A 15,877-nucleotide genomic window follows, 5' to 3' on the forward strand; every position below is an offset into this window, starting at 1 on the left:
AGTAATCCTACAAGATGTGACTAAACTATAAGCATTATGTAATGAAAGGAATGTAGATACAGCTGATTCCCAATATATCATCGAAGACAATAAATTGACTCAATATTAGGCGCCCAGCAACGTACTTGGTATTAAATCTACGCTTCAACACAAGTTATAAAAGCCAGGAAACAGTGGAATACACGTATCCCGGTCTCTGAGAATAGACTAAAGTCCAACCCAGAGATAACCGTGGAGCGATTAAAATGATGTTGGTCTTTTGAAAATAAAATATAATAAAGAATAACATTTTTCATCATAATAAAAAATTTTAAATGATGGAATGTGTAAATGGTAATATGTTCAAAGAGCTCTCTGTATTTATAGTATTCGAATGCTGGCTGGGCAGGAAAAAAAAAGAAGTTGGGCGTTAGAATGGAAGAAAAAAAATTGTATTGGTATTTCTTATTCCTGGCCGGGTAATATATGGAAGTGACGGAAATGCGATGCCCTAATGTAAAAGTAGGATCGAAATAAGATGTGATGCGGCATATGGTGTTTTTGTTAGGTTCTACTAGTCCATATACCTACTCTTGCTTCTTGATAGAATCAAGAGTTGGATTTTTATGGATTTTTTGGTACAGGATGTAAATCCAACCAGCAGACAGCGATACGACGACAAAGATAATGGACTTATATGGTTCAGCAACGTCCAAAAATGGGTATGGATAGCTGCCTTCTGGCCCAATGATCTTGTCCAAGTACACTCTATAGGCCAATCCTAGAGATGGTAATGTCAAAAAGACCTTTTTGCCAGAAATTTGGAATGGAGTGGGCTTTAAAAAGAAATAGTCTGTGGCAAGGTATAAAATGGGCAATAGGTGGATCGAGATGTCGATATGAAGCGCCAATGGAGCCCTTGAAGAGTCTTGTACACCATGCATAATCAGACTGATGAAAAATAGTCTTAAAGGCCAGTAGATGAAGCACACGATTGTTTCTAAACACATCGCCACAGGCAACGTAAGTTCTCTTGCCAGGAACGAAATGCTGCCCTTGTCGCCCAAAAGCTGATTCAAAACGTTGAACAAACTATTCACCACCGTTATCAATGCAGCTATGTTAGTTAGAAACTGTTTGTGTCCTGCATGTGACAAATTACTGGGTAGTACAACGCTAGTACAGTTTATTAAACCGTACATGGTTGTGGTTGCCGAGAGCAGGTTGAGAAGCAATACGGATACGTTGCGAGCCATGGTTATTTTCGGTTGCTTGGGGCTTTAATATTATCGCTAACTCCTGTTTGTTATTCGAGAAAGATGGGATCTGGTGTGCATGTAAGTACTTACTAGTAATAGCTATCTTTTTTTTTTTTTTCTTTCTTACATACTTAGTGTACATGATTAGGGGACTAGCTCAGTTTTTTGTCTGTCGATCGTTCGGAAACAAAAAGAAAAAACGAATACATTAACGCACCACTCATTCATTTATGTCCACATGATCATGGGTGTTTCCTACTCCTGAAAAGCTCTCAGAGAATCAAGATCTTCTCTGGCGCTCTTGTTTCTGACATTACTGTGTGTATTGATTGTTCCTCCGAAGGTGTCCAGCGGCCCAGAATTTGGCCAGTAAGTATATTTCAATTTCAATCCCCCCCCCTTACAACCTCAAATGCCTAGCTGGGGTATACAATGGGCATGTGGCATGTAGCCTGCAATTCCATTCTATGCATGCACCAACTATCTATATAATTTTAAACCTAATTTATCTGGGACATACGCTGGAGTGTGCAACGATCACCATTTGCTGCTGTAGCAGTAGCGATACGCAGAAAAGTACCGTCCATATTATATGCAACTCAAACCATATAGCTACTACTCAAAAGCACAAGAAAACGCTGGTCGCGTCGCTGAGCAATCGACGTGTAGAATGAGAAACGCACTATTGCAACAAGCAGCGGTCCGCCGCGTGATCCCCCCAATTAACTACCCTACTTAGGAAATAAAAGAAAAAAGTATCATGTCACGTGCACCATGCACAATGTGAATCCTTTGCCTTTTCGCATCCCTATCCTTCCATACTTAGCCTAACCGTATCCTCTGTACTTCGCCGTGGAAATCGCACTGCAATTTTCTCTCGTGAACAAAAATCCCATCCCACTCATATCCCACTCTTATCCTTCCTTCCTTCCCCTACACCCCCCTCTACGCTACGTCCTACACTCCTCCTCTTCTCGCTATTATCTCCCTCACTTTCTCGTACTTTTTCTCTATCCTGTCGCACTATTCCGGCTTAGTTGGCTACCGTTCCTAACGCTTCTCCCGAGTTCTCTTCTTGGTTTCGTTATCTGTGACACACCGTTCATATCTCAAATCTTGTCCCTTCGTCGCTCGCGATAAACAAGTGCTTTATCAAACAGAAAGATCAGCAAAAAGAAATCAAAAACAGGGGAGCCCTCAGCGTTCCTCAGAATGCTTCGCACAAGTTCCTCGCCGGCATGCCCTTTTTTATTTTGTGTGGTTCTCAGATAAACGGACCGGAGCTCATCGCTAACACTATTAGGTATTATGATTATTATGATTTTTTCCTCCTGTATCTAGTCTAGGCTCGTAGCTCACGTCGTAATCTAGCAATCTGTCTGCAGTGAGCATTGCTTAATGCCCATCATTGCCCATTGCCCATTGATTATTGAGAAATGAGTAATTGGCAATGATGGGTAGCGATCGATGAGGACTGATTGATGAGTGATCCTATGCCGTGATTAGCGTGCTATACAGGCATACTATTTGCTGAAGAAATCTTGTAATCAGCTCGCTAGAGCACTCGTACGACCGAGTGATGGACAACAGATAGGCTTGTAGGTAAATAGATGCTTAGGTATAAGCAGTTCAGGGTCTTGTGCATTGTACGTTCGTTCCATTGATAGAAGGAACTTGAGGTTGGTTTGGTTTGTTTTGGTATCGAATTGTATAAATACGGGATGATGTTGGAGGTAGTGTGTAGACATAGAGTTGTTGTTGAGGGTTGACATGTAAGTTGTTGTTTCTTGCTTGAATTGGTGAACGCTTTATTATTGTTGTTGCTGCTGCTGGACAATCGCGCTTTCACAGTTTGAAGTTAGCTTAATACAGCAAGCAAGCTTATTAGCTCTCTTTCTATCTATAAAGTAATAAAACATTCTCACACTGACGCCTAATGACTTCTATATTTACTGGTGTTCCTACGGATACAGGTACTGGGGGTAATTCCCTTAACACAGATTTGAACAAGCCATTCGACAAGGCCGACATGGCTTGGATTATGGTTGCCGGTTCTTTCGTGTGGCTCATGGTGCCAGGTATCGGTTTATTGTACTCTGGTCTTTCCAGAAAAAAGCACGCTCTATCGTTGCTATGGGCGTCCATAATGACGGTGGCAGTGGTGACGTTCCAGTGGTATTGGTGGGGTTATTCTCTAGTGTTTTCGCACACAACTAGAGGACATGGTTTCCTTGGAACTTTGCAGTTCTTTGGTTTTAAGAATGTTCTCGGTGCGCCATCTGCAGCCACTACTGTGCCAGATATCTTATTCGCATGGTTCCAAGGTATGTTCGCTATGACCACTGGTATCTTGATGGTTGGTGGTGCTTGCGAAAGAGCTAGACTTTTCCCAATGATGGTGTTTTTGTTCTTGTTCATTACCATTGTGTACTGTCCAATTGCATGCTGGACCTGGAACCCATCCGGATGGTTAGCTAAGTTGGGTGCTTTGGATTACGCCGGTGGTGGTCCAGTCCACATTTGCTCCGGTCACGGTGCCTTGATTTACGCTTTGATCCTAGGTAAGAGAAACGACCCATTGACCAAGAACGGTATGCCAAAATACAAGCCACACTCTGTTACGTCTGTTGTGTTGGGTACTGTGCTAACCTGGGCAGGTTGGATCGGTGGTTTCAACCCAGGTTCCGCTGGTAACGCTACCATCAGAGCTTGGTACTCTGCTTTCTCAACAAACTTGGCTGCCTCTTGTGGTGCTTTAACCTGGATGTTCATTGACTACTTCAGATGTGGCCACAAATGGACCACTGTTGGTTTGTGTTCTGGTGCCATTGCCGGTTTAGTTGGTATCACACCAGCAGCCGGTTTCGTACCACTGTGGGCTTCCGTTATCATTGGTATCGTTACTGCTGCAGGCTGTAACCTAGCTGTGGATATTAAGCATCTATTGCGCATTGATGATGGTTTAGACGTCTACTCCTTGCACGGTGTTGGTGGCTGTATCGGATCCGTGATGACTGGTATCTTCGCTGCTGACTACATCAACGCATTGGCCGGTGTTGAAGGTGCACCAATCAGCGGTGGTTGGATCAACCACCACTGGAAGCAAGTTGGTTACCAATTGGCTGCTCTTTGCTCCACCGTTGCTTGGACCTGTGTCGTTACAGCTTGTCTACTATTGATTATGGACAGAATTCCATTCCTAAGACTAAGATTGAGACCAGAAGAAGAAGAATTAGGTACTGATGAAGCTCAAATTGGTGAATTCACATATGAGGAAGAAGCCTCTTACATTCCAGAACCAATTAGATCTAAGTCTATCGCTGAAGCTCCTCTTCCAAACATTGACGATCAAATTAAGACAGACAACACTTCATCTTCGGAGGTAAATTCGGAACCAAAAGAAACTAATACTGCTTAGAGAAGAAAGAGGTACTTCATAAACCAAAAACTCGTTTATTATTAATTACTATTTTTTCCTCTTTCTTCTTTTGTTTTGTTGTTTTATTATTTCTGATCCTTTTACGTCTCCAACTGACTATACACCCATAGGACCAAACGCTTCAGTTCAATAACCCCCCCTCCTTCCTCATTTTTTTCTTATTCCCAAATCTTAATAACTATTTTCTAATACTACTGCAGCTATGATTAGTTAGCTGACATCATTACAACAATTCTGCCTTGAAGGTCTGAGACTTCTAGAAGGAAGCAAGTGTTCTGGTTTAGGTGACTTTATGAGTTTAATAATGTATACCAATATCTATAAGTAAAATAGATTTAAGTATATCTCGATCTTGTGCAAAAATATAATAGTAGGTCCTTAATGTCAATATTCTGTCTCTGTAATAGTTTCACCGGTGAATATTGTTGGTTAAAAGTGTGGTTCTTTTAACGTCACTTGAAGAAGAGAGATCTAGGTTGTCGTTTATATATATGTATATCCGGGTAATGGTTATAAAGCGCTTCGCTTTTGAAACAGAGAGCTCTTATTATTTTAAGAGTCCCACCTCATTAAGCTTTTTAGATGGGCTCTGAAGGGCACCTCTTCGGTTAAAGGTACAGGAAAACAGACATCGGATCCAGTTGAAGGAAAGAATATACAAATTTTTAGAAACAATTTAACAAATGGGTCGCACTGATTCGCATCCCACTGAAAAGAGCAAGGAAATGCAAGTAAAGACACAATTATGGAAGATTAAACTGTGGAAAATATGGTACTTAATAAATATTCCCATTATGGCTTTTCTTGATTCTAACGCAGTGATCCCAGAAAATCTACAGTTTACCAAGTTCATGCTTGAAGGATATATCGAACAATTCCATGATTTCCTCTGTGCAAACCCTCCAAAGTGGTTGAAAATTATGACTTTGTTCGAAATCTTCTTCCAATTGCCAGTTGCAGTGTATTGTCTATATCAATTGCTTAACCTATCCTCTTCCAAAGCGGTAAAAAAGACGCTAGCAAAAGTTGACTTCCTCTCTAGATTGTATGCGCTAAATGTCATCTCCACAACTGCTTTCTGTATATACTACGTGTGGGCATTTGGCTACTATCCCGATCACGTGGATGTATCTTTAAGTTACCCGCACAAAGCTGCCCTCACAATGGTTTATGCACCATATGTGTTAGTGACAACGTTATTCTTTGTATAGTATTTAGTACCCTTTGTTAACCTCATGCAGTTAAGTACAATAAACATAAAGATCTACCATAAGTGTGTGAAGTTTCTCATACAACAAGAGGGAGAGTGATTGAAACTTAGATCAAGTTATTTTATAAGATTATGTCTTTACCTGCAGGTTATTCAATTAGAAGAGCCACTAAATCTGATTACGATGGGATCACTTCTGTGCTAAAGGTATTAACTAAAGTTGGAAATGTAAAGAAGGAGGATTTCGACTCAGTGGTAGAACATTGGGACTCTGTTAAAATCGATGGGAGTCATCATATGTATAACTGTACTGTGATCACTAATGAAATTGGTGAGGTGGTAGCCACTGGATCATTGATTATGGAAAGGAAGGTTATTCATGAATGTGGTCTTGTGGGACACATTGAAGATATTGCAGTGAGAGAAGATCAACAGGGGAAAAAATTAGGACTATTTTTAATACAATATCTATACAAACTAGCTAAAGAGTCTGGATGCTATAAGGCAATTCTTGACTGTGCTGAAAAGAATGTGGGATTTTATGAAAAGTGTGGGCTTCAGAAGGCAGGTGTTGAAATGCAAATAAGATTCGGCCGCTAGAATACATACACATCTTACACTTCTTTATCTTCGTGAACTTTAACCATTGTTTATAAGCTATCTAGTGGTTCAATAGATATTATTGAGTTACCTCTAACCACCGTTTGGGGTCCTATCTGTACTTCTCCGTCGTCGAATACTTGTATTGGGTTATCCAGTACCACATTTAAGAATGCATCATATCCCCTTAGTATTCCCACTAGTTTTCTATCGCCATTTAGTTGTAGTAGAAGCTTCTTATTCATGTACTGTATGGAAAACGCTTAACTCTTAGTGAGAATATCAAAAAGTTAGTAAAATGTATCATGAATTTGAAACAGAAACGAGCTATCGTGCACATACCTTTCTTAAGTCTGGTGAAGACATTATGGTATTATTCCTTATTCGGTGTTATTGGTATTCGTTGAGGTATCTTATCCTCCATACGTTTGCGTATGTTCATTTAAACACATTACATAATTGTATCTTTGAATATTTCGTCTTTATGCTTTTTCAATTTAAAAACAGATTTCCATGTTAAAAAGATTAATAGTTAATCCTGACACAGAACAATAGAAACAAAAACCAATATCTGGCTGGGGCTTCTGTTTCAAACTGCCAGAAGCAAAAAAAAAGTCGATGCAATTAAGAAGATTTGTATTATGATTATTATAATTTCCTATTTACAGGTCATCTAGTTTATTTACACAGTAATAGAAAGGGTATTCCATATGTCGAGAATAGTTTAGCCAGACTATTCACTCGCCCTTAATTTTCTTTAGCGCATTAGATAGGAAGTGCTCTAACTTCTTCATGGTACTCTCGTTTTGTTCGATAGTCCCTTTATCGGCAGCAGAAGATTTTGATCCTTCTTGGTTAGAGTTGGGTGTGATTGTTCTTCTTGCTGTTGTATCGTTGGTCAAGTGAGCTAAAGTTTCCCATAGGTAACGTTCCGTTTCGTCCCTTGGCTTCTTGATGACCACTTTGAATTTCACAATCATATCACCTCTGTCACCCCTGTTACCTCTAGGAACACCCTTATTTGGGATTCTGATAACTTGATCATGTTGAGTTCCCGAAGATACCTTTAGCCTAATTTTGTCCTCGTCTACAGTTGGAACCTCTACGATACCACCTAGAGCGGCCGTCGTGATTGGAATCTCTTGGGTGTAGATGATGTCATAATTATTGGAGACCTGGAATCTTGTATCCTTCTTGACTCTGATGCGGACTAACAAATCACCTCTTGAAAGACGCAATTGGGACTTCATTGCGGGGTCGAGGGCCATACCAGGGTAGTGACCCTGGTTAGGCACTCTAATGGTGTCACCATCTTGCAATCCGTGAGGGAGGTCAACGGTAACGGTCTTGTCGGAGTTCAACTTGTACCCGTGGCCATGACACGACGTACACTTGTCGCTGTTATTGATGGTAGATCCTTCACCGTCACAGGTGGAACAGGTTGATGCCATCTGGAAGCCCGCTCTTACGTGTACTTGAGTACCAGAACCGTGGCATGTAGGACACGTAGATCTCGAGTGTCCTGGTTTCAAACCACTAGCATCACACGTGGAACATGGATCGTAACACTTATAGTTCAATTTAACGTTTTTCATACCGAAAACCGCATCCTTGAACGATACCTGGAACGGAACCGTAATGTTCTCACCCTTGTACTCCCGCACAAATCCACTACCGCCAAAGCCACCAGGACCACCACGTCCACCACGGGCCCCACCTCCACCAAATGCACTTCCAAAGAGATCCTCGAAGTTCAATCCACCGAAATCGAAACCTCCAAATCCGCCTCCAAATCCTCCGGGACCTCCGCCATAGCCAGCACCGGCACCGCCTGGACCACCAGCACCACCGCCCTGGCTGAACGCAGCAGCACCAAACTGATCATACTGCCTCCTCTTTTCCTCATCGCTTAAGATCTCATATGCATTCTGCAAATCATGAAACCTCTTTTGAGAGTCCTCTTCTTTGTTAATATCTGGATGGTACTTCTTGGCCAGCTTATAGTACGCCTTCTTGATATCGGACTGGCTGGAATTCTTATTTATTCCAAGAACCTTATAAGGATCCTTGAACTCCTGTCTCAAAAGACGTGCCGTATGGAATTGACGTGGGTATTGTGTTAAAGCTCTTCTAAACATCGAATGCGAAATATTATTATTATTAGGGAAAAAGGTCTTTCTAATAGTGTGTGTGTGTCTTATCGAGCACAGAAAGAAAAAAAAACCAACAGAAAAGTCGTAAAAAGAACAAGTAAAACGCTTTGAGAATATCAAACTCTGTTCTAACCAGTAGCTCTTAAGATCCTACTCTAGTTCCGGACGTTCCAAATAGCCCAGATTGATCTCTTTCCTCTGTGCTTTTACTTCTGCGATGAGGTAGTTTAAAGCTATATCAGAAACCTAAGCTAAAAAAAAACATATATATGAAAATGCCTGTGCTGTTTCTTCACTAAGCTACTTTTCATGTTTCCGGCTGGAAAGAAACAAGCGGAACCCGATGGAAACAAGATGGGCCGGGTAAGATGAATACGTTGGCACGTGACTTAATTATCATATTCATTCTCATTTTCAGTCTCATTTTTTTTTTTCCCAGTTCTCGGCGACTTTAGGTTAGGCATAATGGAAAAAAAAATACACACACACAAAATAGTTTTTTGATCGCCTAGTAGTGCTCGCAGCTGAGCCAGCGGATCTCGCTTGGGGACCCACCCAGCTCTACAAGGCCCCTCTCTCGTCCATCTTATGTATGTATGTATGTATGTATATCAGCCGAACTAGCCGGATTGCCCGCGCCAGCCAGTCGGCCGGAAACTAGCTCATCTGGCTCATCTGGCTCAGCTAGCTGAGCTACCTTCTTTCCCCTTCTACGTACACACTTGCTATTACCTAATAGCAATACCCTGCGCCTTTGCTATTGTGATATGAGGTAATACGTCCGTTTTGCTATTATCATTGCTATTACGTTGTACAACATCACTTAATTTTCAATGCGAGCACGCATAATGATTGTTTAATTCCCTTTTCTTTTGTCTGACGTTTTCAGCGACGAACGCCTACGTCTCTTGATCTAGAAAGACAAGGCTTAATTAAGTGTCATAAGGACATTGGCCAATTACAAACACACATAGACAAGACAGTTTCGGCACATTTTGCTGCTGCTGCCGTGGTTGTCTCCATGTACCCCTTATTCTCAGGTATCAAGCACCAAGCAAGGGTGGCTGACTGGCTGAGTCTCAAGGAACACAGAGCAATTGACTGACGGTTTGCCCCATATTTGGAAATAGCGTACGTAGCTCGCTTGTCGCTCGGCCCTCAACGGACTTAGAGCTCCACACGTATTAACTTAATGTGGCCTCCAGAGTAGTTTTTTTTAGTTTAACTAGCTAGTTTTTGCTGTTGGCCGTCCCCTATCCCACCCCATGGCCCCCATTAAAAGTATATAAATGAACCTACATAGAGGCATTGATGTCTCTTCTCTCGTATTAGTTTCACAACTATATTCTTGTCATGCATCTTTCCAGTTGAGATCCAGTACCACAACAATCAAGGTAGTTTAAGCGTTGCAATTAACACTTAAAACACATCCCCAATTGAATTGAACAAGTATTACTCATAGAACCCCAATAATGTCTGACGCAGGTAGAAAGGATTTCGGTGACAAGGTCTCTGAGACCGTCAAGCCAGACTCCCAAAAGAGCACTCTAGAAAAGGGTAAGGAAGTTGTCACAGACCAAGCCGACAAATTGGCTGGCAAGCTGCAACCTGAAGAGAACAAGGGTGTAGGCCAAACAGTCCACGACAGTGCTCAACAGGGTAAGGATGACGCTAAGGGAAAGTCTCTAGGTGAAACTGCCCAAGAATATGTCGAAGAAGCTAAGCACAAGTTGGGCGAGGCTGCTGAATACATCTCCAAGCAAGTTCACGGTGGTGAGAAGAAATAAGGAGGCTGTTTATTGCTGCTCTCTAGATTCCCACAAGTTCTTGTATACTTCAGCTTTTGAACGTGTCAGTTTGATAAGGTGAAGTCCGGTCTGTCTTTACTTTTACCTTTGGACACTGTGCGTATGTGCCCAGAAAATCTAAAAAAAAAAAAAGAGTTTACTACTGATGTATAAAGTATGTATATATAATACTATATGACATTATAACGAAACTTTATGTGAAGAATGTTTTATTTCGCGGAGAGGGGGGTCAGTGCAAGCTAAGCTAAGCTAAGCAAAGCTATAAGCTACACCCCATGGATTTTACATCGAGTTCTGGACTAGGAGACTCGGAAGCCAACAGCAACCGCTCTAGCAGCAATTCGGATGGGCTTTCATCCCACTCCGATGTCGTTGAGACTGATGAGCTAAAACTTATCAAGCTGGAAGAACACAAGAACCAATTGTTGAGGCAGAGAGCTGAATTGCTGGACCAATTATCAAATACTCGTGTGGTGGAGCCACGAAGTATTGAGCTCGATGATAAACTTCTCTTAACACTACTTCGCAGAAGTCAGACTAGTACTGGTGGTGTTAGTAGTAACAGTAGTAGTAACAACAAGAATAACACATCCACGACACAACCGTTACCAAGAGTTCTACCCAGCTTGAATATCGAAGATCGGAAGAAGTACCTGGATATGACTCTACAAGATGTGGTAATCGAATGCAAAAACGATGTCATTCTTCTTAAAAAGAACGGTTTCGAAGCACGCTTCAGTTTAAAATTAAAAGAGGACAGTATTTTGCAACTAGATGTCAACGTGAACGATTATGAGATAGCTCTTGAGCCACTTCTTCGGTATGTCCGTGCTACAAACAATATCAATATTGCTATGATGGGAATCATACAGTTTCTGCGGCTGAAACAGCTCCATTCTGATATGGTGGGAAAAATTGTGGATTTGGGGAAGTTCTCCAGCGCTTCTGGGAATACATTAGAGTATAAAGATGTACGAGTGACCTTCCAAATATTCTGGAACCTACCGTCACCATATCCAGAAACTTTGATATTGACGAATAAAATACAAGAAATACTGGACTTCTTCATACATGAGTATGGAATTGAGCAAGGGATTACTAAATATGGATCTACTTTTATTTAATTTTTCAAACTCATTAATGTTATTGGCATTCTTATGCTGATTTTGATATGTCCGTATGTGTACTACTATCACCATTTCCGTTTTGGGTGTTGGCAAGTGTAGCAGGTGGATTGGAATCATGATTTGGTTCGCTCACTTGAAACCTGTCCCTCAGCTTTTGCAACATAAGCCTCTTGGAGTGACGGAGAACTCCTAACATATCTGTTTCATACCCTAAAATACCGTCACTAAACTTCTTTCTCTTCTTACCACGAATACCAATAATGGTTGCTAGGGGAACATCTTCAAACTCGTCAAATAATTTCACTAAACCTAGTTCATGGCATTTTTGGTTGGCTATTTTATGAGCCTCAATAAGTTTATTCCTTAATTGGTCTTGAGTTAAATCATCCTTAATTTTATAATTCTTGTCAAGATCAATCTTTTGTTGAACTCGTTCATCTTTCCCTTGTTGAACTTTTGCTCTATTAGCAGCGACTTTGTTTTCTGCACCGTTACTGCTAGTATTGCCATTTACCTCACTTTCATTTACACCGTTACTACTCTTGTTAGAAGTACTATTGTTACTACTTGTTCCTGAAGAAGCAGATGCTTTCTTCTTCCGTTGAGTGTCTTGTTGTATTATTAAAGGTTGTGATTTTGTAGATTTTTCTTTGGCGGATGCACGCGGTTGCTTGGGTTTTGCAACACTTGAGGCTTTGCCATCTCGTACGGATGAATCACCATCCTGTAAATCTCCTTCAGAGCCTGCTGGTGGTGTATCCATAGTCTGTTGAACAATTGTCCTTTCAGCTCCTGTTTGATTTAGAAAACTAATTCTTTTCTCTAGCTGTTCTTGTCCATATTGTTCTTCCACTTCTGTATCTATATCAATTTCCGCAGAGGCTTTTAACATCGGGAACATTCCATTCTGTTCTACACCAAAAGTTGGTTTGGCAGCCTGCAATGCTTCTGGTGTAAGATTTGTCTCCATATGGATGTACATCAACCATAGGAAAAGATTTGCTCTCATAGTGGGATCGAATGTATTGTCGTCAAATAACTGATATAAAGTTACCTTCTGTTTGCAATTAGGAATTATGATGTTCCAATCAAGGATTGCATGCTGTTCACAAAAGGCGAAAATTAGAGAAACAGGATTTACCCATTCGCTAGGGTTACGGGGGTAGTCGGCTGCGTACCATTTATGGAATTCAATGGGAACATCAGAGCCCAAGGGAACAGTTTTAAGTATCGACTTAATTCTTGGTGTATCTTGTAACGACTTGGGATCCGAACTATAATGCTGCAAACATGGAATAGAGTGGAATGTACGCAGCTGTGAAGTCATTTCGAGGAAGAAATTGACTGTGGTGTTTAGTCTTCCCGTATTAACTAAAAGGGATAAAATACACGTCGAAAATGCCACATGATGGTCAAATAACAGTTTATCTCTCAAAACTTTTGAGCACTTACTTGATGAAGCAATAGCCAATATATAAAGTTGTGAAAAGGTCAACTTCTCATCCCTTATGAATCTCTTGGCATTGTAGTCAATATCAGTTACATTGATAACACGTCCCTCTATTGGTGTGTATTCCAAAGGGAAAAAATCTTTGAAAGGATTGTGAAACAATTGCCTGGTATCCGATAGTAGCTTTGATAAAAACTCATAATGAATATCTTTACGAGTGAATGGTTCCCCGTCCGACTTTTTAAGGTGACGTGTGTATCGGCTAGGCTCTTTCGTTTTCGGTTTTGGTCTCAACGTAGTTGTCATGAAGCTCATAGCTTGGGCATGCTTTGATTTTCTTTCGTTGCCAGGATACTGCACCAGCTCTACTTTCGACTGAGACGGTATCGCTGACTTAGAAGAGTCAATCGGCAGTTCTCCAGAAGGAGGAGAGTCCGCAGAAACAGTTGATTCCTTCCCATCAAATTTCGCATCGCTGGGGGAATTTTCTGAGTTTTCAGGTTGAGACTCAAAGGCAGAAGGAAAGTTCTCCGATTGAGTAGAAGATGCATCTTTTTCCCTCTCATTATCATCTTGCGACCGTTCTTCACTGAGGGCTAGAGGCTCAGGAGTCTCTCGTATTTGATACGTATCATGAATTGGATCATAGACTCGTTTTGTCATTTTTTCAATTGAGAATGTTGCCGAAAAGGTCTATACGTCATAAAACAGCAAACGAGCTAGTACCGTTAAGATTCAATTATCCTCACCCTCGAATATAGCCAGGAGCACTAGATCTGTTTAGGAGTGCAGAGAAAATCGGAAAACAACCGAAGAAAGCAAAAAAGTATACTGCTATTGATACAAATCCTCCTTTTATATTAGGAAGTGGGCTGCTGAAGACAGGGGGTTTGCTTCAAAACTATACCGTAAATGAGATAAAATGTTGACTTGGGGGGTGAAAAAAATTTAGTGTTCGTTCTTACAATTTCTAATACATTTATAATACTATCTTGTTAGTATATCTCCAATAAACTTCATGCCACTCATGGTGCATTTCTCGTAACAGAAATCTCGCCAAAAATATATGTTACCCGAAGACAAAAGAAGAATGTCCATTTTTGGACGATGAATGCAGTTACGTCAATGAAATGAGATGATGAGAGAGATAACAGAACAATGTCTATTTATTGCTTTGCGATGTTTTAAATGTAGTCATTAAGTTTAGAGTTTACATAAGTGACAGCGGGAGGATTTTCATTCGTTTCTTATTGCCCCCACTTCTGTTTTGTTCTATTCTATTTATTTTTATTTTCAATGATTCTCTCAACACTACAAAATATAATGTGTAAAGATTCCCCAATCAGAGCTTAGGTTTTGCCTTTAAAGAATCATACAATTGGCTTACATGGTAAGCAACACCAACTGAAGCTTCAAAGCCCATGCCTCCGAGCCCATAAGCATGGATGATTGGAATTTGAGCAAATTCAATTTCCACTCGGGAGCCTCCTTTCCTCAAGGGTCTGAAACCAACATTAACGTTTTTGATTTCGTATTGTTCCAACAAATCCGGGTACAGTTTCTTACCTCTAGCTAGCAATGCTTGCGTATCTTCATCACGGGGCATAATTCTATAATCCCCAGGTTGTTTTGTACCACCTAAGATGTAAGTAGCACGCTCACCAGCATTTTTGGCTGGCCTTTTGATGACAAAAGTCCAATCACCACTCTTCCCCTGATGGGTAATGGTGCAATGAGCATAGGGCAACTTGTCGTGTCTGTCTCCTACATCAAGCAACAACGTCTGACCCCTAACAAGGAAGCAGTCCGGATCGAAACCTCCATTCCATTGAAGTCCGCGGCCGCTTGCGTTAATCACGACATCAATATCTGGATATAGCTCCCGAATGTCGCTCAACTTTTCCAAACGAATTCTCTTAATTCTAAGTTTCACCGACCTCTCCTCACACAAGCGAGTAATCTCCTTGTATAGGAATAGTAAGTACACCGGTGCGTTTAAGCACCAAGTTTCATAGCTGTAGCTGAAGCTGACACCATCAGGTACATTTCTTGTCTCTTGAGAGAAATCATTGAGGGTTTCCCCATTGTAACCAGATCCAAGTCTCCTGTACTCGGCACTTGGCTGTTCAATCCAGTCAATGCCCTTCATGAACTCAACTGTTGCCTCCTTTAACACATAGCTTGGCTTACTCTTGAAGTAATCAAACGTAATTCTAGTGTACTGACTCTCTCTCTTATCGGACTCATAATCAGAATCCCGATGAGGGAATGGCCTGAAATGGGCTCCTGCCCAAGGAGACGTGTAGCTGTGGTTCACAGGCAGGTCCTGTGGGAATTGCTCCGAAAGAATAGTCAGGGTCTTTAATTCAGAGCCCGATTCTAGCAGCTTCAATGCACTAGTCAACCCAATGACACCTGCACCAACAACACCAACCGACATATTTACCTATGGGTGTCTAATATTTACACTTGCTTCAGTACAACAGTGGAGCAAATGAATCTATCTGTAAGAGTGCATAAGCGTACATACATATATATATATATATATATATATAATTCTGTGTCTATATACATGTATGTAGCCTGATGTTAACGGTTCGAACGGATATTGGGTCTCATTCGATTCTGACTCAGTCAAATCACGTGACTAAACACCTTCGCATCGCATGGGGTCCTGCAACCGACACCGGCTTCCCGCTGGCTAATCTGGGAAAGAGAGAGAAAGAAAAGATCTGCGAAAGTTTACGCTTAAAAGTTACCCTGCCTCATATTACCCATCCTAACTATCTTGTTTGTTTGTTTGTTTGTTGTTTGTTTGTTTGTCGTTTGTTGTTGTTGGGTTCGTTTTCTGT

General features: G+C 41.1%; 10 protein-coding genes across 10 annotated transcripts; 5 read left to right on the forward strand and 5 right to left on the reverse strand.

Moving 5' to 3' along the window:
• Positions 1-566: 566 nt before the first annotated feature.
• Positions 567-1,235, reverse strand: KLMA_20765 (uncharacterized protein; the record flags this gene model as incomplete). Its single annotated transcript, XM_022818405.1, has 1 exon — positions 567-1,235. The coding sequence occupies one exon, from the start codon at positions 1,233-1,235 to the stop codon at positions 567-569; it is 669 nt and encodes a 222-aa protein (XP_022675076.1).
• Positions 1,236-3,174: 1,939 nt separating this feature from the next.
• On the forward strand, positions 3,175-4,656 carry MEP2 (ammonium permease MEP2; the record flags this gene model as incomplete). Its single annotated transcript, XM_022818406.1, has 1 exon — positions 3,175-4,656. One exon carries the CDS (start codon positions 3,175-3,177, stop codon positions 4,654-4,656), a length of 1,482 nt encoding a protein of 493 aa, XP_022675077.1.
• Positions 4,657-5,360: 704 nt separating this feature from the next.
• Positions 5,361-5,888, forward strand: EMA19 (Ema19p; the record flags this gene model as incomplete). Its single annotated transcript, XM_022818408.1, has 1 exon — positions 5,361-5,888. One exon carries the CDS (start codon positions 5,361-5,363, stop codon positions 5,886-5,888), a length of 528 nt encoding a protein of 175 aa, XP_022675078.1.
• Positions 5,889-6,019: 131 nt separating this feature from the next.
• GNA1 (glucosamine 6-phosphate N-acetyltransferase) lies at positions 6,020-6,487 on the forward strand (the record flags this gene model as incomplete). Its single annotated transcript, XM_022818409.1, has 1 exon — positions 6,020-6,487. The coding sequence occupies one exon, from the start codon at positions 6,020-6,022 to the stop codon at positions 6,485-6,487; it is 468 nt and encodes a 155-aa protein (XP_022675079.1).
• Positions 6,488-6,537: 50 nt separating this feature from the next.
• Positions 6,538-6,853, reverse strand: SMX2 (mRNA splicing protein SMX2; the record flags this gene model as incomplete). Its single annotated transcript, XM_022818410.1, has 2 exons — positions 6,538-6,735; positions 6,830-6,853. The coding sequence occupies 2 exons, from the start codon at positions 6,851-6,853 to the stop codon at positions 6,538-6,540; spliced, it is 222 nt and encodes a 73-aa protein (XP_022675080.1).
• Positions 6,854-7,224: 371 nt separating this feature from the next.
• Positions 7,225-8,625, reverse strand: MDJ1 (Mdj1p; the record flags this gene model as incomplete). Its single annotated transcript, XM_022818411.1, has 1 exon — positions 7,225-8,625. The coding sequence occupies one exon, from the start codon at positions 8,623-8,625 to the stop codon at positions 7,225-7,227; it is 1,401 nt and encodes a 466-aa protein (XP_022675081.1).
• Positions 8,626-10,112: 1,487 nt separating this feature from the next.
• Positions 10,113-10,427, forward strand: HSP12 (lipid-binding protein HSP12; the record flags this gene model as incomplete). The annotated part of the gene is made up of 1 exon (XM_022818412.1): positions 10,113-10,427. The coding sequence occupies one exon, from the start codon at positions 10,113-10,115 to the stop codon at positions 10,425-10,427; it is 315 nt and encodes a 104-aa protein (XP_022675082.1).
• A 296-nt stretch (positions 10,428-10,723) lies between these two features.
• Positions 10,724-11,572, forward strand: KLMA_20772 (uncharacterized protein; the record flags this gene model as incomplete). Its single annotated transcript, XM_022818413.1, has 1 exon — positions 10,724-11,572. One exon carries the CDS (start codon positions 10,724-10,726, stop codon positions 11,570-11,572), a length of 849 nt encoding a protein of 282 aa, XP_022675083.1.
• Positions 11,573-11,603: 31 nt separating this feature from the next.
• IES1 (Ies1p) lies at positions 11,604-13,688 on the reverse strand (the record flags this gene model as incomplete). The annotated part of the gene is made up of 1 exon (XM_022818414.1): positions 11,604-13,688. The coding sequence occupies one exon, from the start codon at positions 13,686-13,688 to the stop codon at positions 11,604-11,606; it is 2,085 nt and encodes a 694-aa protein (XP_022675084.1).
• Positions 13,689-14,367: 679 nt separating this feature from the next.
• On the reverse strand, positions 14,368-15,465 carry dao1 (FAD-dependent oxidoreductase; the record flags this gene model as incomplete). Its single annotated transcript, XM_022818415.1, has 1 exon — positions 14,368-15,465. The coding sequence occupies one exon, from the start codon at positions 15,463-15,465 to the stop codon at positions 14,368-14,370; it is 1,098 nt and encodes a 365-aa protein (XP_022675085.1).
• Between the last annotated feature and the right edge of the window lie 412 nt (positions 15,466-15,877).

This window comes from Kluyveromyces marxianus, chromosome 2 (genome assembly GCF_001417885.1).
Source record: "Kluyveromyces marxianus DMKU3-1042 DNA, complete genome, chromosome 2".
Classification (NCBI taxonomy): domain Eukaryota; kingdom Fungi; phylum Ascomycota; class Saccharomycetes; order Saccharomycetales; family Saccharomycetaceae; genus Kluyveromyces; species Kluyveromyces marxianus.